Source organism: Gekko japonicus, unplaced genomic scaffold (genome assembly GCF_001447785.1).
Source record: "Gekko japonicus isolate JY-2015 unplaced genomic scaffold, Gekko_japonicus_V1.1 scaffold1343, whole genome shotgun sequence".
NCBI classification, from domain to species: Eukaryota; Metazoa; Chordata; class Lepidosauria; order Squamata; family Gekkonidae; genus Gekko; species Gekko japonicus.
The window spans coordinates 150,242-172,252 of record NW_015177054.1 but is presented as its reverse complement, the minus strand read 5'-3'; the positions used below and the strand labels follow the sequence as shown (position 1 = coordinate 172,252).

The window sequence follows — 22,011 nt, the reverse complement described above, 5'->3', positions numbered from 1 at the left end:
GTTAGGTGGGATTGCTAATTCTGAAGAAGACAGAGTCAGGATTCAGAATGATCTAGATAGGCTGGAACAGTGGGCTGAGACAAAATGAATTTCAATAGAGAGGTAAATGCAAAGTCCTACACTTAGGTACAAAAAATCAAAGCCATAGATATAGAATGGAAGGGACTTGGCTTGACGGCAGCATATGTGAAAGGGATCTAGGTGTTCTGGTTGATCACAAGCTAAACATAAGCCTGCAGTGTGATGTGGCTGTGAAGAAAGCTAATGCAATCTTAGGATGCATTAACAGAAGCATTGTGTTCAGATTAAGGGAGGTGGTAGTTCCGCTCTATTCTGCTACGGTCAGGCCTCACCTGGAGTACTGTGTCCAGTTTTGGGCACCACATTTTAGGAAGGATGTTGACAAGCTCGAGTGTGTCCAGAAGAGGGCAACCAGGATGGTGAGAGGGTTGGAATCCAAGTCTTATGAGGAAAGGCTGAAAAAGTTGGGTATGTTTAGCCCGGGAAAGAGAAGGCTTAGAGGGGACATGATTGCAGTCTTCAAGTATTTGAAGGGCTGTCATGTAGAAGATGGAGCAGATCTATTCTCTCTTGCTCCGGATTGCAAGACTAGATCTAATGGGTGGAAATTACAAGGGAGTTGTTACCGGCTAAATATCAGGAGAAACTTCCTAACTGTAAGAGTGGTTGAGCAGTGGAACAGTCCGCCTCAGGAGGTGATGGATGCTCCTTCGCTGGACATTTTCAAGCAGAGGCTGGACGACCATCTTTCAGGTATGTTGTAGGTATGTAGGGCTATCTGTCAGCTATGCTCCTGCAGAGTGCAGGGGGTTGGACTAGATTGTCAGCATATTGGAAGCGCAAATAATAACTCAATCCAGAGTTGGCTAGTGCTGAACTATTTACAGTGGTGTATTTACAGCAATATATACATACAAGTCCATATAGCACTTGCAGTATCCAATTCTCCAGACAAACCGACAAAGTGCCTCGCATATAATCCAATCCACAAGAGTGATGAAGAACACACAGACTGTACTGAATATATACATCTGAGCACCAATCAAATTGAAGTGCTGACTCATGGTGACAGTAGTCAGGATGATGCAACTTAGGACCTGGTGACTTGTCACATGACACTCCAACTGTCACCTCAGATCAAGATGATCTAATAGACTACCTTTACCTTGGCTGTCATCTTGCCTGCTATACATCATAGTATGCCTGCAAGGTCCCTTCCAACTCTAACATTCTATGATTCTATGTCCAGGAGTGTTTTCCATATTTTGGAAATAGGTAACTTCCATCCTGTATTTCTAGCTCTGATAGCTCTGAGCCTTGAAACTTCCATGTCAGTCTCAGGACAGGTGGGGGCAGCTGGAGAGACTAGGCAGAGTTTCCAGTGGCTAGGACTTCAGTGCCATGCAGTTTTTAAAATTACATTTATACCTTGCTTTGCTGGCAAAAGTGGCTCCTGATGCAGCTTAACACAATTAAAACCCATCACAAAGTCACACTTGCAGAAAAATATCTGCAAATGAGGACTGAGGACATTCAGGGCCTCAGGATGCTTACAGCAGCTGACAAATAATCAGTGGGGAGAAAACAAAGAAAGAAACGGGAAAGTTAGTTAGCCTTCATTTAGTATCCTGAAGGGGGGGGCTGGATTGAGGATTTCCACAACGCTTATTCCCTCACCAATCCTTTCTGAGGGCCCACCCTTGTATGGCATTTTCTTCTTGTCCCAGACAATTGACGATCCAGGGAGGGGACAGAAGGAGCTACACATGGACTCTGGGGCTGATATTTAAAAGGCTGCCTTGTCGAAGCGACCCATTGGCTAGTCCTTTGCACAGCTACTTGTTGCTGCCCCCTCCAACAACTACGACTGAGGGGTGACATGATTGAGGTTTATAAGATTATGCATGGGAAAGAGCAGGTAGAGAAAGAGGTACTTTTCTCCCTTTCTCACAATACAAGAACTCGTGGGCACTCCATGAAATTGCTGAGCGGTCGGGTTAGAATGGATAAAAGGAAGTACTTCTTCACCCAAAGAGTGATTCACACATGGCATTCACTGCCACAGGAAGTGGTGGCGGCTACAAGCATGGATGGCTTCAAAAGGGAATTGGATATGCATATGGAGCAGAGGTCCATCAGTGGCTATTAGCCACAAGGTATAGATAGGGGCTCTGGGGCAAGTGATGCTCTGTCTTCTTGGTGCTTGGGGGGGGGTCAACAGTGGGAGGGCTTCTAATGTCCTGGCCCCACTGGTGGACCTCCTGATGGCACCTGGTATTTATGGCCACTGTGAGACACAGAGTGTTGGACTGGATGGGCCTTTGGCCTGATCCAACATTGGCGTCTCTTATGTTCTTATGTTCTTACCAGAAGCAAAATTATGCAATTCAAGTATGAAATCAGAGTATCTGCCGTTCTGGAAACACATTCTCAACGTTACATGGGGTTGACTTGGAAGGCAGAAAGCACAGCCTTTGGTTATAGCAGGGGTCCTAGAATCCTCTGCTGAAACCCTTCCCTGAAATTATGTGACAAGAAACTCGTCTTCTGAAAATGGGTTGCATTATTCAAATTAGCATAAATGGCTATTTAGGTTGCATCCGTTGCAAATTTTGGTTTGCATTTTTTAAAATTTTGCTCATCGTTATCAAGGATGTTTTCATGTACAATGCTAATAAAGCTGGTGAGCAAATCCAATAGCTCCAATGCATAGCCCTATTTATACCCTCACTCCTTGGATCCACGTCTCCAAGCATGCTCATCAAACAGGTTACGTGGCTTTTCACTGGCCCTAGGACCACCTAAGCCTTGCCTTGCCATCACTGTCTGCTACATTAAATGGTGTCACATATTTAATAAATCAAAGGGAAAGCGAGACATGAGGGCCAGGGGGAGCCATGAGGCAACCTGCCTGCATTGGGAAAGTAGCACTCCTCATAACCCTTTATGCTAAAACTTCTACCCCCGTTTCCAAGTGCCTCCAGTCCCCCCCCCATGCTACACAAACCACCCATGCAAACACTCCCTGTGGGGTGCACTACTTGGAAAATCTTTCATTTGCCCATTCTCCTTTCTTTGAAAGGGGGCTGGTGCTCTCGACCGGCTCCGATCATTGTGCTGTCCAAACTACACCTCCCTTGTTCTTCACAGGGAGGAAATGCATTCCGGCCCTGTTTAGATGTGTTGTTTCATTGACAAACAGTACAGAGGACGGGCCGTTTGCCTTTCTTCTATCAAGGCGGCTAATTTTAGATCGAGGGTTTTTTCCCCCCCTTGTGCAAGAGTTCATTTTAAACACAGTCAGAGAGAGACTGGAGGGCGCCAGGATATCCCGACACAGGAGAAGGAAATGCCTGCTGTTACCTGTTATGCAAGCTGAACCTTGAAATCCTGAGCACTGGGAGGGGGAGAGAAGAGAGCGGCCTGGCTCAGAATGATTAATGCGATGCTAAATGCGTGAGACCAAACGATTCCGATTTCTTGAGCTCACCACTTCGAGAGCAAGACCTGGCAAGCTCGCACCGCTAGAAGGGACCAAACTGCTGTAGGATCCGAACGCCTCTCTTTTGCAAAGGGGATGCCGTGGCGTCCCACAGGCGGATGGAAAGTGAGGACAAGGTCAGCTGTCAGATGCCCACTGCTCTGCTAGATGGGACTTGTACCCTATCTACGTAATGTTCTCAGTCTTGGTCAGGTCCACTCAGTTTGATTTCTTGCGCTGAAATTAAATCCTCCCAGACAGATAATCCAGCTGACAGTTCCTGTGCAAAAGTACATTCATGGTCTAACTAGACAAGCTGCGGGGAGATCTGCCAGGCTCTTTATTCCTAATCAGGACGGCAATGCAGTAGTTTAACCCTTCTCCACCCATAGTTTCAACTGGTTAAACTGTAAGCAAGCAACACGTTCTTCCCTGCGCCTAGTTAGGGATCCTTGTGAGGGTTCAATCGCCTTTCAAAAACTGATGGTAGAAACTTAATCATGATTTTTTTCTAGTTAGGATGTGAGACACAGAGTAGAGGAGGGAAGTCTCCAGAGCCTAGAGTCCAGTGCCTTTTCTGTGTAAGGTCTGGGATGAATACTGGGAACTGGTTTTGTTCATATGGGTGCTATATTGGGGGGAGGGGGGCGATGTTCCAGACTGGACCAAGAAGGAAAATCCACATTGCTGATACTACTCAGATTATGAGTTAAAGGGGAAAACATAGTTTACCAGTTAAGTCTCATGAATGAAGCCATCTAAGGCTGCGGTCACACGGAGCATTAGGCACGCTATAGAGACGGAAGATAGGCGGATTTTCCGGGCGCGATCTCACCGCCACATCTGGGAAGCGTAGAGCTCCCGTGGCTCACCCGAGGCTTCACTCCGAAGATGCGCTGTAAAGAACTAGTACCTCCGAGGCAGGGTTCCCGCTAAGCTGAGTTAGTGTGAGCTAGCTCACTGTTTTTTAGCCTCTGGCTCACACATTTTTGCCTTGGCTCAGGAAGGATGGCTCCAGAGCAAACTAATGTATGCAGCAGCCAAATCGCTCGCTCACAACTTTCATGCCGGTAGCTCACAAAGTAGAATGTTTGCTCACAAGACTCCACAGCTTAGAGGGAACATTGCTCCGAGGTACTAGTTTCCGGAAACCGCGGGGCATGGGCGGGCGTCTGATCGCGTTTCCAGTGGTAGTTCTGGCGATCACCCATGTCCCCTCGCAAAAAAGGGTTTTTTCCCCCCAAGTCTCCACGGATGCGCACAAGCACCCAACGGAGCATGCGCACACTTTAGTTTAAAAAAAACCAACAACCCCATTTGCCCCGCTCACTTGGGCAACGATTGACCAACAGTATCTGAGCAAAGAAAAATAAAATCTCTCACACATACCCCTTTGATGGTGAAATATTAAGCAGGCAGAATAATCTTAAAGATTCCAGGTATATATTCATTTATCTCTCTTTGTCATTTTGTTGGCCTTCTTCTTCCTTGAGATCTGATTCACTGCTCTCCTATAAAAAAATGTCTCTAAAACATCTTCTTGTCCCATTCCCTCTTTCTGAGAGATTCTTCAGTATAGATTCTTGGCTGTCTTCCTTGCCTGCATGCAGCTTCTCTGTGTTTCAGGCAAATGACACCCTGCAAGTACCTTTGTTGACTGAAATTCAAAAGGAAAAACCCATTCTACTATCTTTTGACTACCTGTAAAGGTAGTTTTAGTTTAATATCTGAGAATTCCCAGACTACACATTTAACACTCACTTTGAAAAGCTATAAATTTTTACACAGATACCTGGGGAGAAGTGTCATTTTACCAAACAGGATGAATTTACAATGGGTTGTCTCATTTTAACCTTAAAACAACCGTTTATGTTGAGTTAGGCATGTGTTTGCCCCGCTGCCCCGCTTCTTTGCAGCGCCACAGGATTGTCCTGTGATCGGCACCTCCCCCCTAACCACGGGACCTTCACGGGACGTCTGCTTGCGCAACCGCGTGTTATTTTGCCCCGGGGCAAACAGCCACGCTTCCCCCCTGCATTTTCCAGCCCGTATGACCGGGGCCTAGGTTTTGCTTAGTTGCAGACTCTAGAGTAGAGGAAGGCAATACAAGCCCGGTGCAACCACATCAGGCATGCCAAGAACCTTTCCCTGACCCATACAGCTCCATGATGCACCGTGTGGATCACAGCAATGGTCATTCCAGGGGGAAAGCCTTCGCTGGTCACCAGAGCAGCCCCCAGACCTTGTGGGATTCCCCCCCACAACTCCTGCAGGTCCCCACCAATGCTCCCTCTAAGCTGTGGAGTCTTGTGAGCAAAAATGCTACTTTGTGAGCTACTGGCATGAAATTTGTGAGCGAGCGATTTGGCTACTGCATAAATTAGTTTGCTCTGGAGCCCTCCACCCTGAGCGAAGACAAACATCTGTGAGCTGGGGGCTAAAAAACTGAGAGCTAGCTCACAGTAACTCAGCTTAGAGGGAACACTGGTCCCCACTTGTCCAAGCAGACCAATCACCTCCAGGATTAAGCTAGGGGGAACGGATAACCAAAATCAGATGGGAATGGCTGCAATTGGCTTCCACCCACCCACTCCATCTTCGGAAGTGTTCTGCATTTTATTAGATGTTTCCTTTTTAGATATACCAGTAGCAGTTAACAGCATTCATTATTGAATTCTTTTGATCCCACACTCTTAAAAGGGCCCATCTTAACAAGAGAAGACAAACAAAGCAAGCCTTCATCCATATCCAAGTCATTTATTCAAGCTACAATGGGAGAAAGTCCAGTCAACGGCAGAAGAACCATATCAAACATTTAAAATATTGCAAAGAGATTTCCCCTAAGTTGTACTTCCTTTCCAGTTCTCAGAAATTCAATGTTTTCTCTGACTGCCAAATATATAGCTCTTAAGACCAAAGCTGGAGACAGCCTTGTTTCCAAATGCCTTTAATTTTTGGCATCTAAAAAAATACATGGCTCAGCCACAGCTGTTGTACATTCTAAAGACCAAAGTGATCTGCAACAAAAAATCCTTACTCATCAGTAAATGAGGTCAGATTCAAATTGTATCTTACGATATAGACACAACCTTAGAGAAATCCAAGCAAACTGAAAGGCAGTTGAACAGATTTATGGAAAATAGGCCTGGTGTTGGCTATTAGACATGGTAGCCAAAAGATGGATACTCAGTTTTCTCTATGGCATAACAATGTTGATTACGTACAATTCTGAATAACAGAACACCATGCCCACTGAATTATTCACACTGAATGATCACTTTCAATTGGACTATCATTCCAATGTCAATGGCTCCTCCCTGCATTTGAATGCCATTGACAGTCATAGGCCCCGGTCACACGGGCCGGATATCGCGGGGGTGGGGGAGGCATGGCTAATTGCCCCGGAGGAAACTAACGTGCGGCCGCCCGAGCACACGTCCCGGTCGAGGTCCCGTTGTTCGGGGGAAATGCCGATCAGACGGGTACCCTGTAGCGCGGCACAGAAGCCACGCCGCGCGATCGCACTAGCAATCGCTCTTTGTGTGCATGCACTGTTGGGCGCTGTTGCGCAACCTGCTGAGACGAACAGCAGTGGGCGCCGGATGCTATGTAAGTCCACTGGGAATGCGATCAGATGCCCGCCCTTGGCCCGCGGTTTCAGGAAACTAGTACCTCATAGGTGCTAGTTTTTAACTCCGCACCTTCGGCGGGGAGCCACGGGTTCGCCACGGGAGCACTGTGCTTCCCAGATGTTGGGGTGAGTTCGCGCCCGGAAAATCCGCGGGACTCCCGTGCCTCTCCCGCGGCAACTTTGCCGTGTGACCGGGGCCATATATTAACATACACACACAAAAAAAGTTTTAATACTACTAGTCCAAACACCTTTAAAACATTCTACTTAGTTTGACTTCACACTACCACTTACTTTTGAACACCTAGTTTTATTCTTTGATTTCCTTCTTATACTAATCCCATGGCATAGCTGTCACCAAGGATACGAAGTGCATGGGAAGCTGCCCCCAATGCAGTTTGGGTAATTTTAAACACCCCAGCAAAACCCCTTCTTGTTCAGAAGGTTTTGCTGGCAGGGTTAAAATGCATGTTATCAACTTTTGGCTGGCCATGTAAAGCACTGAGAGACATTTCTATTCCAGTGGCTCTTTTACGGAGCTGAACAAATCCAGATTCTGAAGCAGAACACACCAGGATATTCATTACGCTCGAGGCTGCTCCGTAGGGGCCCCCCACCACTGTCCTACTGGCAACGTGACAAGTTGCCGGTGTTATGTTCTACCATGATATCGTGTTCTAAAGAGAGACATACTCTGCAGACATCACACAACGAAAGAGGATGGATAAAGACTTGCTCAAAAGGTTTATAAAATGGAGCTGGCCTCCTGCCAGGATCATTCAAACAGGAAGCTCATTATTCTGATCTCAAATGTAAGTTCGCAAAGTAACGTTCCCTCTTCCTACTTGGCCGTCCCTCCGCTGACACTATTCCCTCCAAAATTCTTCCTAACAAATCCATTATCTGTTTCCTTCCCCAGCGGAAAGGCACCCCCCCCCCCCAACACTGCCCTGTTTTGCCAGGGATCTGGGAAACCGCTGCTGAAGAACAGTAGGTTTCTGGGTGAAAAAAACCTGCACTTTTCAATAAAAGTTATACTTTTAATTCTATTGTACTCCACACACACACACACACAACTCAATACCAATAAGTGTTACTGGTCAACTAAAATATGTTTGCAACGCTTAGTTCTTCATACAAAAAAATACTTAGGCAGAAAAAAAATTCCTGAGTACAAAATGCATGCATAAAAGTTATAACGAGCGTTTAGCTTTCTTCTTCCAAAATTATGTGTTAGCAGTTACTGAGGAAGAGCAGGCACCATTCGTTTACCTTTTAAAGGAAAAACAAAATGTGTGAAAGCCTAGGAACACCTTTCATTTAGGGACAAACTAGGTGACCTATGGCTGCCAATACCATTTCAGAGAAGATAAAGTAAAGGTAAAGGTTCCCTTGCTCGAAAGCCAGTCGAATCCGCTCTAGGGTTGCGGTGCTCATCTCCGTTTCCAAGCCGAAGAGCCAGCGCTGTCCGAAGACGTTTCCGTGGTCATGTGGCCGGCATGACTAAACACCAAGGCGCACGGCACGCTGTTACCTTCCCACCAAAGTGGTACCTATTTATCTACTTGCAATTTCTTGCTTTCGAACTGCTAGGTTGGCATTTAATTTTTTTTTTAAAAAGGTTGTCCATTTAAAAAATGCTGCAAGGGCTCAGTTCTAATCCAGGTTGTTTTTGCACCTGAAAAGGCTTGAAGGGGCAGACAAGATCTCCTGGTCCCCTGGGCACCACAGCTCCTATCAGGACTGAGCCCTTGTAGCATTTTTTTAAATGGACAAACATCTTCTCTAAAATGGCATTGGTAGTCATGTGTTGGACCCATGGCTGTCATAACATCTAGTTTGGTTCTCAGGCATCCTCTGTACTTGGCATTTGAGTATAGTGTTGCCTCAACTTGACATTTCAGTCATTTGGGGATCCTCAGAATAGCCCCAAAAATGAAAAAACAGGAATCTGGACAATGAGACACAACCAGCTGCATGACCGCCTGCATGGAGATTAAGCAATTGTTAGTGCTGAATTGTTAGTTTAAATGAAGTTTTAGATGTTACCTCCAATGACGTTATTTGGTCCAGCCATAATTCATATCTCGCCCTACAGCCATAGCAGGATGAGATCTAAGTCCAGATACCAACCAAGCCCCAGGAAGTGTGGTCACCAGGGCTATTTTGGGGCAGGAACGCACAGGAACGGAGTTCCGGCTGGCTCCTGAGTTGGCCACGCCCAGCAGGAACTCATTAGCATAATAGGCCACACCCAACATCAGGAACTCATTAGGATTGGCTACATTAGGGGTGTGTGGCCTAACATGCAAAGGAGTTCCTGCTACAAAAAAAAAACCCTGGGTTTTGACAACAAACAAAGTAAACAGAATAAGAAGGGAAAGGTGGGTGTGGCTGGATGAGCACACTTCTGGTAACATGGGGATGTGGCCTAATGTGCTAATGAGCGGTGCTGTCAGGGTGTGGCCTAACATGCTAATGAGTTTTGCTGTTGGGTGTGGCCTATTATGCTAATAAGTTCCTGCTGGGCTTTTTCTACAAAAAGAGCCCTGGTGGTCACCAAGAGTCAAGAGGTTCCTAAAGTAGGACTCATTATAAGTAGACACCGCACAAAAGTCTGGAAAGAAGCCATCAAGTGTGTGGGCTAGCTGATGACCATGACCAGGGCAAATGTCCACCTGTTGCCCTGAGAACAAGCATCAACACTTGATCTTGGGGACAAATACTAAGACCTGGCCACTTTGCCCTGAAAGTCAATGTAAAATAAGCCTTCGGAAAGGGCTATATGTTGGTCAGTTTCTGTGGTTTAACCTTCCATGTTCTAACTCTGCGGCCCCAAGGGGACCATGACAATGGTCTGGCAGTCACTTCTATGAGCCAGCTCCCCAGGTAAAATAATAGGGCTGTCTAAAAGAACTGGTTCCTGTCAAGCCAAGATAAAATCTCTTAGATCTTTAAATGTAAATTGGAAATAGGAACCTCTGTCCCGATATTCAAGTTTTTACATTCTTATTTACTGGCAGTTATATACAGTGATCTTAGAATAGTTAAGATCTCTCTTGCTTTCTGCTTTTACCCTCCTTTCTTCTTGTGGGTTTTAACACAGTTAAGTTGTGTTAATTTAAGAGCTAGCCAAGATCTGCAAACTGTACCCTTTTGTTAGGGTACAGCGTTTCAGTATTCATTCCCATGTGGTCTTTAGCCAATCGTAGTGGCTGAAACTGCAGCTATTTCATTTTCTTGTAGAACAGGCATCATAGTTCCTTGACATGAACAAGTCATTAGCTACTTCTTTATAAAGGTATCTGGGGAAAGCCTCAGAGGCAAACAGCATGTCAAACAGAAGTGTGGGGGGGGGAAGATTTCTGAAAGGAGGACCTCCAATTGGGCAAACGCCACACAGTGACCTCCCCCCCCCCCAGCACCATCACGGAGCATGGTGTTTACATACTAAGAAACGCAAAGAAAAAACCTTACACCAAGGAGATCACAATCTAAAATGTGATAGAGCGAGAGACAACAACGGGGAAGAAGATAATCGGGGATGGATGGTCTTCTGCTAGAAACAGGAGCTACACTAGATAGACCACTGGTTGGATCAAACAGAGAAGCCATTATGAGGAGCTGGATAGTCTTCCCCTCTTTGATCAGTGAACCATTCTTTAGCCTCTCAAGAATCAGGACCTACTTTTAAATCTAAAGGGACAGCGTAGGACCCATTCAGGTGGGAAACCGTGTTGGTCTGAGGAACCAGAACAAAGTTTGAGTCCAGTGGCACCTTTAAGACCAATAACGTTTTATTCAAGGTATGAGCTTTCATGTGCACACACACTTCCTCAGATACAATAAAATGGAAATTACCAGTCCATACCTATAGGTAGAAGGTGAGCAGTAAATTAGCATGCAGCATAATGAAGATGTATAACAGATTCAAGGATCTAACAGGAATAACAAGCATAGTTTATATGGTTATTATTTGTTTGGGTTTAATTCCGGGGGGAAACGTAGGAAGGGAAATAAATATGTCAAAATTGGAGATTGAAGGGCAGATGTATCTTTAATGCTGAGAGTCCTCGAGAAAGGCAAGAACCACTGCCTTGAGAAAGGACTTGAAGGCCATAGGTCTTCTTCACTGCTACTTCCCAGTGAACAGTATTCATGCAGATCAAAATAGCATAGAAAACCCCCAAGATTTGCAGGGGGGGAAACCTGAAACAAATACCGCTATATACCGCTCTCCCCGCAAACAGGCTCAGGGCGGTTCACAACAATCTCAATACAATACCATTAAAACAACAATTAAAATAACAATTAAAACATTAAAACTATAAAATACCATGCAAACAAGCTAGTTCTAATGTCATTAGGCAATACTGATATTAAGATCCAAACCACCGATGTCAATTCAGCAGTACCGACGTTAAAGCAGCAGTGGCAGCACAGAGATTAGACGACAGAGGGTAAGGGGGAAGGTAACAGAAGTGGCAAAGAGGAGAAAGAAGCAGATGCAGGGAATGGGCAAAAGGAGGCAGCAGAGGCACAGGGGCAAAGAGCCCACTTGCAGGGAGGGCGGGGTATAAATATAACAAATAAATAAATAAAGAATGAGGCATTAACAGCATTAATTTGTCTAATCCCTTTCTAAAGTTATTTAAGCCTGTAACCATCACAAGCACTGTGCAGCAGTGGATTCCCTATTTATCATAGCTAATAGAGAAGCCAAGTTTCCACTTCTTAGGCTGAGTTCAGACTGGCAGTTTGGCCTGATAGAGACACGTTACACAAACAAATTAAAGGGGCCAGTTCACACAGCCACAGCTGTCAGGTGTTCCCCAGTCGTACTCAACCCGTCCTGTGACGATTCCCCACCGCGTTAAAAAAGTACCAGGTGAAAGCTGTAGCAAACCCTGGAGGGCGTGTTGATCCCGCTTCCCAGAAGTGTGCACGCTAAAAGCCGCAAACAAGCCACATTGCTGCGGTGCTGCGCCTATGCACAGGGCCGGCTCCAGGTTTTTTTGTACCCTAGCCATGGCTACCTTCTGGCGCCCCTCCCGTGGGCCCACCAATTACAGGGTTGCCAACCTCCAGGCAGGGCTGCGGTAACCGGCCTGCCGTGGGGCCGCCTGTGCCGGCGGGAGTTCAGACAGGGGGGCAAAGCCCGGCGGGGAGGTCATGTGGAGCTGCCGGCTGCTCCCAGGAGGAAGGAGGCGGCGACGTTCTGGCACATCCCCCCCCCAGGGCATTGCCCAGCTGCCGCCCCATCCGGGTGGGGGGAGCAAGGAGGAGAATTTTTGCACAAAGAGATAATTTTTGCTCACGAGACTCCACAGCTTACAGGGAGCATTAGTGAAGACAACAGCAGATGCTTTCCGGGACCAAACTGGCTTCTGCGGTGGGAAGGGGCCGGGAACCAACTTCTCCCGGCTGGCTGCAACAGGGGATGCCGCTGGCGTGAAACCCCGTCTCGGCTGGTATGCGGGCGCCAAGAGCTGAGCAGGGTAGAGAAGGGGAGCAGAGCTTGCTCCAAGGCGCCTCCAAACCACGGGGACCGTAAAGGACTTTGACGGGGGGGGGATCCCCAAATCAGCAACAGCCTCCCTTTTTTGCACGCCAAGGGAATCCCCCGCAGACACGCACACATGCAGAAGCAGGGATCTTGGTGCAAATTCTGCTCCCGCACACAAGGGGGGGGGTCTTAGCTGCTGGAGGCACTCATTCACTGGCGCTGCGCCCCAACAGCAGGAAGAGGATTGGCCCCAGGAGCAAAAGGCGACACTCGAGGGAGCCCATCCGGACCCCAAGGCAGGCGCTGCACTTCATCTCCCTCCGGCAGCGGAAGGCAGAGCAGGGAGGAAGGAGAGGCGGTAGCTCAGATGGGTGTGAAGAGCCAGAGCGAAGACTGGCGGAAGGGGAAGAGCTGTCCAATAGGAAAAATACCTGCACTGGTTGCTAGGCAGAGGGGCGTCCGGCAGCCACTTGGCTTCCCCGGCCCTGCGCCCCCATGATGGCCCCACGCTCTAGGCGAAAGTCTAGTTCGCCTAGTGAGCGAGCCGGCCCTGCCTATGCGCCTAGGTGCATGTCGCCGGCATGAAAAAAAGCCACTTACAGCCGCGCCTCCTCCAGGGGCAGGCCAACAGTGCGAACGCTCCCTTGCACCTCCGCCCCGGTATGCTCCCGCATCAGTAGGTGCAGTGCGACTGGGAATCTCCGGCACGACTTGGTCTGGGTCTTTTTGCCCCGCCTCCCTTGCGCTTCATACTGCCAGTCTGTCCTTAGCCTTAGAGACACATCCTCTTAATACAAAGTGTTGGGGATCCGACCGGTAGGGTATAGCAGTTGTATCGCTGTACTTCTTGGAAGCATCTCACAACATCTTGCCAGCTGCTTGAGGAGACAGAAAGCTTTCCTAGGCAAAGTTTTGCCAACAGTAATTTCTCTCACTGTTTTTGATAAGTAAGGACTACACCACAGGTGTACAGCAGAGGCTGTGTCCATTTGTGCAAGCCGTGTAGGACTGTAGCTAGCCTTGCACAGTTGCTTTCTCCCCTTTCCCAAGAATATTCAGTACACCATACTGTGGCACAGAGAAGGTCTGCTGTTCCCTGTCTCCAGCAGAGTTTGGAATAGGTAATTTGACAACTCCCATCACCAATCATTTTGCTCTGCCTTCTGGAACAGGTTTTTTAAGTGGTTCTTCAATGTTTGATTTAGAACAGCTTTCATGATTTGAACAGAATTTAGCACTGCTATGACAGCGATCTCAGTTTTAGAGCTCCCCCCATCAACTCCCTTCAGTTGAGATCCCAACGTAGAAAGGGCTGGTTTTTTTCATCCATTCACTGCTGGTCAGAGCAAGAGTTCAGGCAAAGGTCCTGTGAAGGGAAACAGCCTTGCTAGCACAAGTAGTTTTATTTTGGGCAAGGAAGCTTTAGTAAGGTTTTTTCCTCCCCTCGTTTTGATTAATAATTGGTCCCTTAGATAAAAGATGGAGAGCCGGAGGAGAGCTTGCTCAGTGCTGATTTAGTGGCTCACACTGCACGGAGAAAGAATTCAAAGATCGGAAGTAGAGGAAGCAATCCAGCGTAGGCAAGTGATTACAGTGTGAGTTGACATTCCACGGAAATATCCCAGTACTGGAATCCCGCACAATGCTACTGAAGACAATATTTAAGCATTTTCATCTAGCTTTTCTTCCACCTTATTTATTTATTATTTATTAAATTGGATTTACTAGGCTGCCCTTCCTTACAAGTAGGGCTCAGGGCGGCTTACAACAAATAGTATACAATCTCAGTAGGTAAAGGTTTCCCCTTGCTTGAAAGCCAGTCGAACCCTACTCGAGGGATGAGGTGCTCATCTCCGTTTCCAAGCCAAAGAGCCAGCTCTGTCCGAAGACTTCTCCGTGGTCATGTGGCTGGCATGACTAGACGCCAAGGCGCACAAAACGCTGTCACCTTCCCACCCAAGTGGTACCTATTTATCTACAATCTCAATGCAACGACATTAAAACAATCCAATAAATAACACCTTGGGAACCCAATGCATTTTAACAAAAAATACACAACAATAATGAGGAATTATCCCCCCCCCAAAAAAATACGACCCAGCAACCTCCACCAAATTTAAATGAGCCAGGACGACATCTAAGGCTGCTGCTGTTTCTGCTGACATCACTTATACAGGGATGTGAGCCCAGGGCCAAGAGCACTTTGGCCAAGGCCAGGCTTTAAGTTATCTACACAAGGGGGGGGCAAGGGCCAACTCCCCCTCTCCCCTACAAAGCTAATCCTGTTGCCATTCCCTGCATATAACTGTCTTGACTCTGGCTTAGCAACAGAGAAGGACAGTTTGTACTGTTCTGGCGTCCTGCATTTGCCCCTCCAGCAGCTGACCCCACACCAGAAAGTATCAGGCTCAAAGTTATCTCAGAAGTGCTACCTGTTCCACGTGCAGGGCTGGAGAGACAGGCACAGATCAGGAGTCTCAATGCGTGGATGAGACGATGGTGTAGGGGGGAAGGGTTCAAGTTTGTTAGGCAATGGGATGCTTTTTGGAACAAGGGGGAGCTGTACAGACAAGACGGTCTCCACTTGTCCCGAGAAGGAACCAGGCTGCTGACGCTTAAAATCAAAAAGGTGGCTGAGCAGTTTTTAAACTGAATATTGGGGGAAAGCCGACAGGAGATGAAAAGTCTCTGGTTCGGGTTGGCTCATCTCAGAGAGATGAGGGGGTACCTGTTGCTTTTCTACAGGGAGGTGGATTGAAATTGTCCACTGAGACCATGGCTAGTGACATGGACTGCCTGACAAGGTCTCGAGATAGCAAGAGGAAGGTGGCAGGCTTAACCAGTATGGGAAATTACAGCTGTTTCTATACTAATGCTAGAAGGTAAAATCGGGGAGTTGGAGTGCTTGGTGTTGGAGGTAAAAATAGACATTGTGGGTATTTCAGAAACTTGGTGGGATGAGGAAAATCAGTGGGATTCGGTGATTCCCGGTTACATATTATATCGGAAGGATGGGGGGAAAGGTTGGAGGTGGGGTGGCTCTGTATGTCAGAGAGGGTATAAAGTCCAGAAAGATTGAGAGGCTAAGAGAATTGGATTCGCTTCTGGAAATTCTATGGGTTGAAATAGGGGGGCCAAAAGGAAACTTAACACTGGGAGTTTGTTATCGCCCACCGGATCAAAAGATAGAGGAGGATTATAAAATGATGAATGAATTAAAGATAGCAGCTAGACAAAAACACTGTGTCGTAATAGGTGATTTTAACTACCCACACATTGATTGGGTCAATATGTGTTCTAGTCGAGAGAAAGAGATTGAGTTTCTAGACACTCTAAATGACTGTGCTATGGAGCAGATGGTCATGGAACCTACCAGGGGAGAGGCGATCCTTGATTTGGTCCTAAGTAACACTCAAGACCTGGTGAGAGATGTAAAAGTGATTGCACCGCTTGGGAACAGTGATCATAATGTTGTTGAGTTCAACATTTGTACAAATAGGGAATTGGCCAAAAAGACTCACACAACCACTTTTAACTTTAAAAGGGGTAATTTTTCTGATATGAGGGGACATGTGGGGAGGAAACTGAAGGGAAAAGTAGAAAGGGTCAAAACCATTGGGGAAGCTTGGAAACTGTTTAAAACTACAATTCTAGAAGCTCAAATAAAATATATTCCGCAGGTTAGGAAAGGCACAAACAGGTATAAGAAAAAGCCTACATGGTTAACAAACAAAGTAATGGAAGCTGTAAAAGGTAAAAAGGATTCCTTTAAGCGGTGGAAAGCTAGTCACAGTGAGGCTGATAAAACAGAACACAGGCTATGGCAAATAAAATGCAAGTCTGTGGTCAGGCATGCAAAAAGGGAATATGAGGAGCATATAGCAAAAAATGTAAAGACCAACAATAAAACTTTCTTCAAATACATTAGAAACAGGAAACCAGCCAGGGAGGCAGTGGGGCCCTTGGATGACCAAGGGGTAAAAGGAGTACTGAAGGATGATAGGGAAATGGCTGAGAAGCTAAATGCATTTTTTGCCTCCGTCTTCACTGTGGAAGATGAGAGGTGCTTGCCCACTCCAGAGCCGCTGAGTTCGGGAGGGGTGTTGAAAGACCTGAGTCAGATTGAGGTGACGAGAGAGGAGGTCCTAAAACTGATAAACAACTTAAAAACTGATAAATCACCAGGCCCAGATGGCATACATCCAAGAGTTCTGAAAGAACTCAATTGTGAACTTGTGGATCTCCTGACAAAAATATGTAATCTCTCCTTAAAATCAGCCTCCATTCCTGAGGACTGGAAGGTAGCTAATGTCACTCCCATCTTTAAAAAGGGTTCCAGAGGAGATCCGGGAAATTACAGGCCTGTCAGTCTGACGTCGATACCGGGTAAATTGGTGGAAACCATTATTAAGGAAAGAATTAGTAGGCACATAGATGAACAAAACCTATTGAGGCAGACTCAACATGGGTTCTGTAAGGGAAGATCTTGTCTCACTAACCTGTTAATGTTCTTTGAGGGGGTGAACAAACATGTGGACAAGGGGGATCCAATAGATATTGTTTACCTTGACTTCCAGAAAGCTTTTGATAAAGTTCCTCATCAAAGGCTCCTAAGCAAGCTCAAAAATCATGGGATAAAAGGACAAGTCCTTTTATGGATCAAAAACTGGCTAATTAATAGAAAACAGAGAGTGAGTATAAATGGGCAGTTCTCCCAGTGGAGGGGTGTAAGCAGTGGGGTACCACAGGGATCAGTACTTGGTCCACTGCTTTTTAACTTGTTCATTAATGATTTGGAGTTGGGAGTAAGCAGTGAAGTGGCTAAATTTGCGGATGATACGAAGTTGTTCAGGGTGGTGAAAACCAGTGAGGATTGTGAGGCACTCCAAAGGGATCTGTCAAAGTTGGGCGAGTGGGCGTCAACATGGCAAATGGGGTTCAATGTGGCCAAGTGCAAGGTGATGCACATTGGAGCCAAAAATCCTAACTATAAATACACGTTGATGGGGTCTGAACTGGCAGAGACAGATCAAGAGAGAGATCTTGGAGTTGTAGTAGATAACTCACTGAAAATGTCGAGACAGTGTGTGACTGCAATAAAGAAGGCCAATGCTATGCTGGGGATTATTAGGAAGGGTATTGTAAACAGATCAGCCAATATCATAATGCCGCTATATAAATCAATGGTGCGACCTCATCTGGAATACTGTGTGCAATTCTGGTCACCACACCTTAAAAAGGATATTATAGCTTTGGAAAAAGTGCAGAAAAGAGCAACTCGAATGATAAAAGGGTTGGAACACTTTCCCTATGAGGAACGGTTAAGGCGCTTAGGGCTCTTTAGCTTGGAGAAACGACGACTGAGGGGTGACATGATTGAGGTTTATAAGATTATGCATGGGAAAGAGCAGGTAGAGAAAGAGGTACTTTTCTCCCTTTCTCACAATACAAGAACCCGTGGGCACTCCATGAAATTGCTGAGCGGTCGGGTTAGAACGGATAAAAGGAAGTACTTCTTCACCCGTGATGTTCTGTCTTCTTGGTGCTTGGAGGGGGTCAACAGTGGGAGGGCTTCTAATGTCCTGGCCCCACTGGTGGACCTCCTGATGGCACCTGGTATTTCTGGCCACTGTGTGACAGAGTGTTGGACTGGATGGGCCTTTGGCATTATCCAACATTGGCGTTTCTTATGTTCTTATCCTCTCAGCACTTTAGGATGGAAAAAGAGAGCCCACCTGTATCAGGGAGCATTCTATAGCAAATCCATTAACCCACAACGATAGACTTACGAAAGCTTAGGGACCCAGCTTCTTCACAGCTGACCTGTCCTTGCACACAAACCTAACGGAAATGGTATCTGCAGATCTTTATGTCTGTTTACTGGCCTTTGTTTATTCTACTCCCCTTTTGCAAAGGGGGCCTTTTGTCTATGTGAATTCCTTCTGTTGTGGTGGTGGTTAAGGAAGTGTTTATGAGAGAAGGGGAAGCCGGATTTTTTTTCCTATTATGCCAGATGGATTTGCCTCTTTGTATATTGTTCTCGTCCGGCTAATTGGATCTATAAATTACTTCCATTAAAAGTTAATAACGGCAGTTCAGGGGGGCGGGGCGGAGGAAGAGGTACTAAATGGAATCACGCAGGGGGTCCGTCAAGGAATGGGGCATTACCGATGCACACTTTGAAGGAAAGGAGGATAGTCTCACAACACTTCAGGGTCATGGGCTTTGCGTTCTCTGCCTCTGACCCTTAAACAGATTTCCTGAATGGCTAGACAGATCTCCTCACCTCAGTTTCCTCATCTGAGGAAAATGAATAACCGGATATTTAGGATACACACAAAGCGGGAAGCAGCAGTGGGATTCGAGATGTTTGTAATGATCTTCAAGACCATGGGAAGAATGCGCCACAGAAATACAAACTATGATTGCACTTTGATAGCAGAAGCTTTCCTGCCATTACACAGCGGGAGATAAATTCTTCTATCTAGACATTTCCCACGGGGGGGGGTGTACTTTCCCCACTCCATGACATCCCCTTTTCTGCAGATGTTCCTCAAAAGCATCTGAGGCCCTTCAAATACAAGTGCATGGACGCAGCCCATATAATAAGCTATCAGTGTGAGCATCTCCGCATGATTCATGTGATTTTTAACATGACAATAAAAATATGGTTATCTTCCTTTGTTAAAAGGGAAAAAAATAGAACCTGCACTGGCATGGAGTGCGTGGCAGGCCACTGATTCACAGGGGGATACACCCACAAAGCCCAAAGCCATCGCCACTTAGGCTTTTTATAATTCATGGCCAATGATAGAGAGGGGTTGATTTAAATACCCCAAAATAGTCACATACTGCTGCTTAAAAGGTTATTTGAAAGTCTCCTAAAACCATGTAAGAAACCATCCTCTCACCAGAGGATATGATTAGCACAAAACAAATGTTAATACTTAAAATAAAATGCTATTACACCATCAATAAATATGGGCTGTGTGGGTCCTTGCCTGCCATCACATTAAAATGGCTGCCAAAAGGATACAGGCAGCAAGCAAGCATTTATTTATTTATTTATTTGCTCGGATTTGTACCCCACCCTCCCTGCCAAGGCAGGCTCAGGGCGGCTAACAGCATAAAAACACAATACAATAAATACATAAATATAAAAAACAATTCATTAAAACTAACCTACATCCTATAAAGTGCTAGCGATTAACATATGGCATTGAGAGACAGCTTCAAATCAAGTGAAGACAGACTTGATTTAATGTGTTGGAAGGCTAAAACTAGAGCAAAGTGCCACAAACCATAACTGGTTCTAAAATTAAAAGCTAAGTTTTTTTTTTTTAAAAAAATTATTTTTGAGATTTTTATTCCGCCCTCTCCAAAGCAGGCTCAGGGCAGATCACAGAAGCCGAGTCCAAGACTCGTTACACATCTGTTAGAGCCAGAGGTGGAATCAGTGAGCCATTTCAGCAGATTGGGAGGCAGATTGAGAGCAGGGAGGCCATGATGGATGCCCACCACCTCAACCAAAGGCCTGGCAGAACAGCTCCATTTTGCAGGCCCTGCGGAATGATAAAAGGTCCCACGGGGCCCTGACCTCCAGTGGGAGCTGATTCCACCAGACTGGAGCCAGGAGAGAAAAAAACCTGGTTCTGATCGAAGCTAAGCGGACGTCCCTCAGCTGGGGGTAACCAGCAGATGTTGATCATGTGAGCGCAAGGCTCTTCAGGGCACATATGGGAAGAGGCGGTCCTTCAGATAGGTTGGTCCCAGGCCACATAAGTCTTTGAAGGTTCATGGTTAGTGTTCATGGTTGCACTTAGTTTGAAAACCCGTAAGCACTTGTTCATTAATGATTTGGAGTTGGGAGTAAGCAGTGAAGTGGCTAAATTTGCGGATGACACAAAATTCTTCAGGGTGGTGAGAATCAGGATTGTGAGGCATTCAAAAGGGATCTGTTGAGGATGGGCGAGTGGACGTCAACATGGCAAATGGGGTTCAGTGTGGCCAAGTGCAAGGTGATGCACATTGGAGCCAAAAATCCTAACTATAAATGCACGTTGATGAGGTCCGAACTGGCAGAGACTGACCAAGAGAGAGATCTTGGAGTCGTAGTAGATAACTCACTGAAAATGTCAAAACAGTGTGTGACTGCAATAAAAAAGGCCAACACTATGCTCGAGATTATTAGGAAGGGAACTGAAAACAAATGAGCAAGTATCATTATGCCCCTGTATAAATCAATGGTGCAACCTCATTTGGAATACTGTGTGCAATTCTAGTCACCACACCTCAGAAAGGATATTATAGCATTGGAAAAAGTGCGTTAAAGGGCAACTAGAATGATAAAAGGGCTGGAACACTTTGTCTATGAAGAAAGGTTAAAGCGCTTGGGCCTCTTAGGTTGGAGAAATGACGACTGAGGGGTGACATGATCGAGGTTTACAAGATTATGCATGGGACAGAGCAGGTGGAGAAAGAAGTACTTTTCTCCCTTTCTCACAATGAGAACTCATGGGCACTCAATGAAATTGCTGAGCAGTTGGGTTAGAACGGATAAAAAGAAGTACTTCTTCATCCAAAGAATTCACACATGAGATTCACTGCCACAGGAGGTGGTGGTGGCTACAAGCATGGACAACTTCAAGAGGGAATTGGATAAACATATGAAGCAGAGTTCCATCAGTGGCTATTAGCCACAAGGTATAGATAGGGACTCTGGGGCAAGTGATGCTCTGTATTCTTGGTGCTGGGGAGGGGCAACAGTGGGAGGGCTTCTTTTGTCCTGGCCCCTCTGGTGGACCTCCTGATGGCACCTAGTATTTTTGGCCACTGTGTGACAGAGTGTTGGACTGGATGGGCCTGATCCAACATTGGCTTCTTATGTTCACTGTGTGCTGAAGGTGCAGAGAAAGCAACTCCTGGTACAGATGGGATTTCCTGCTGCTAGCTCAAAGCTAAGGGCATCTCTCTGTCCCTTTTAACAACACCCAATTTCTTTTCCTTATTGGCTCTGGAATTTCATGGGGCACGCTTGGGGAATAAAGCAGAAAGCCTGAATAACATTTTAGGTTTGTACATTTTTAATTTTTTTATTGCCAGAATCTAAAAATGTGTATCCACTACTGATAATCAAAAACTACACACTACTGGGCAAGACTGCAACAAGTTTTTGTAATTGTGGGCTTATGGAATTATAGGAGGAACTGCAGGAACAATACCCATCCTGAATTTTCTTCTCCCTGCTTTTCTGTTCAGGTTTCGTGCTGGTGATTGGGATGGTGACGTTCTATCGCATTGGACCCTACACCAGTCTGTCCTGGTCCTGCTACCTGAACATAGGGGCGTGTCTCCTGGCCACAGCAGCCGCTG

General features: G+C 46.2%; 2 protein-coding genes across 2 annotated transcripts in view; one reads left to right on the top strand and one right to left on the bottom strand.

Annotated features, from left to right (window-relative positions):
- Positions 1-22,011, bottom strand: part of IFT140 (intraflagellar transport 140) — a 120,918-nt gene that overhangs the window by 54,644 nt on the left and 44,263 nt on the right. The gene's annotated exons all lie outside the window — the stretch shown is intronic.
- Positions 1-22,011, top strand: part of TMEM204 (transmembrane protein 204) — a 61,494-nt gene that overhangs the window by 32,397 nt on the left and 7,086 nt on the right. The window contains exon 3 of the mRNA XM_015428126.1: positions 21,898-22,007. Coding sequence (XP_015283612.1) covers positions 21,898-22,007 — 110 coding nt within the window. The remainder of the gene's footprint in view (positions 1-21,897; positions 22,008-22,011) is intronic.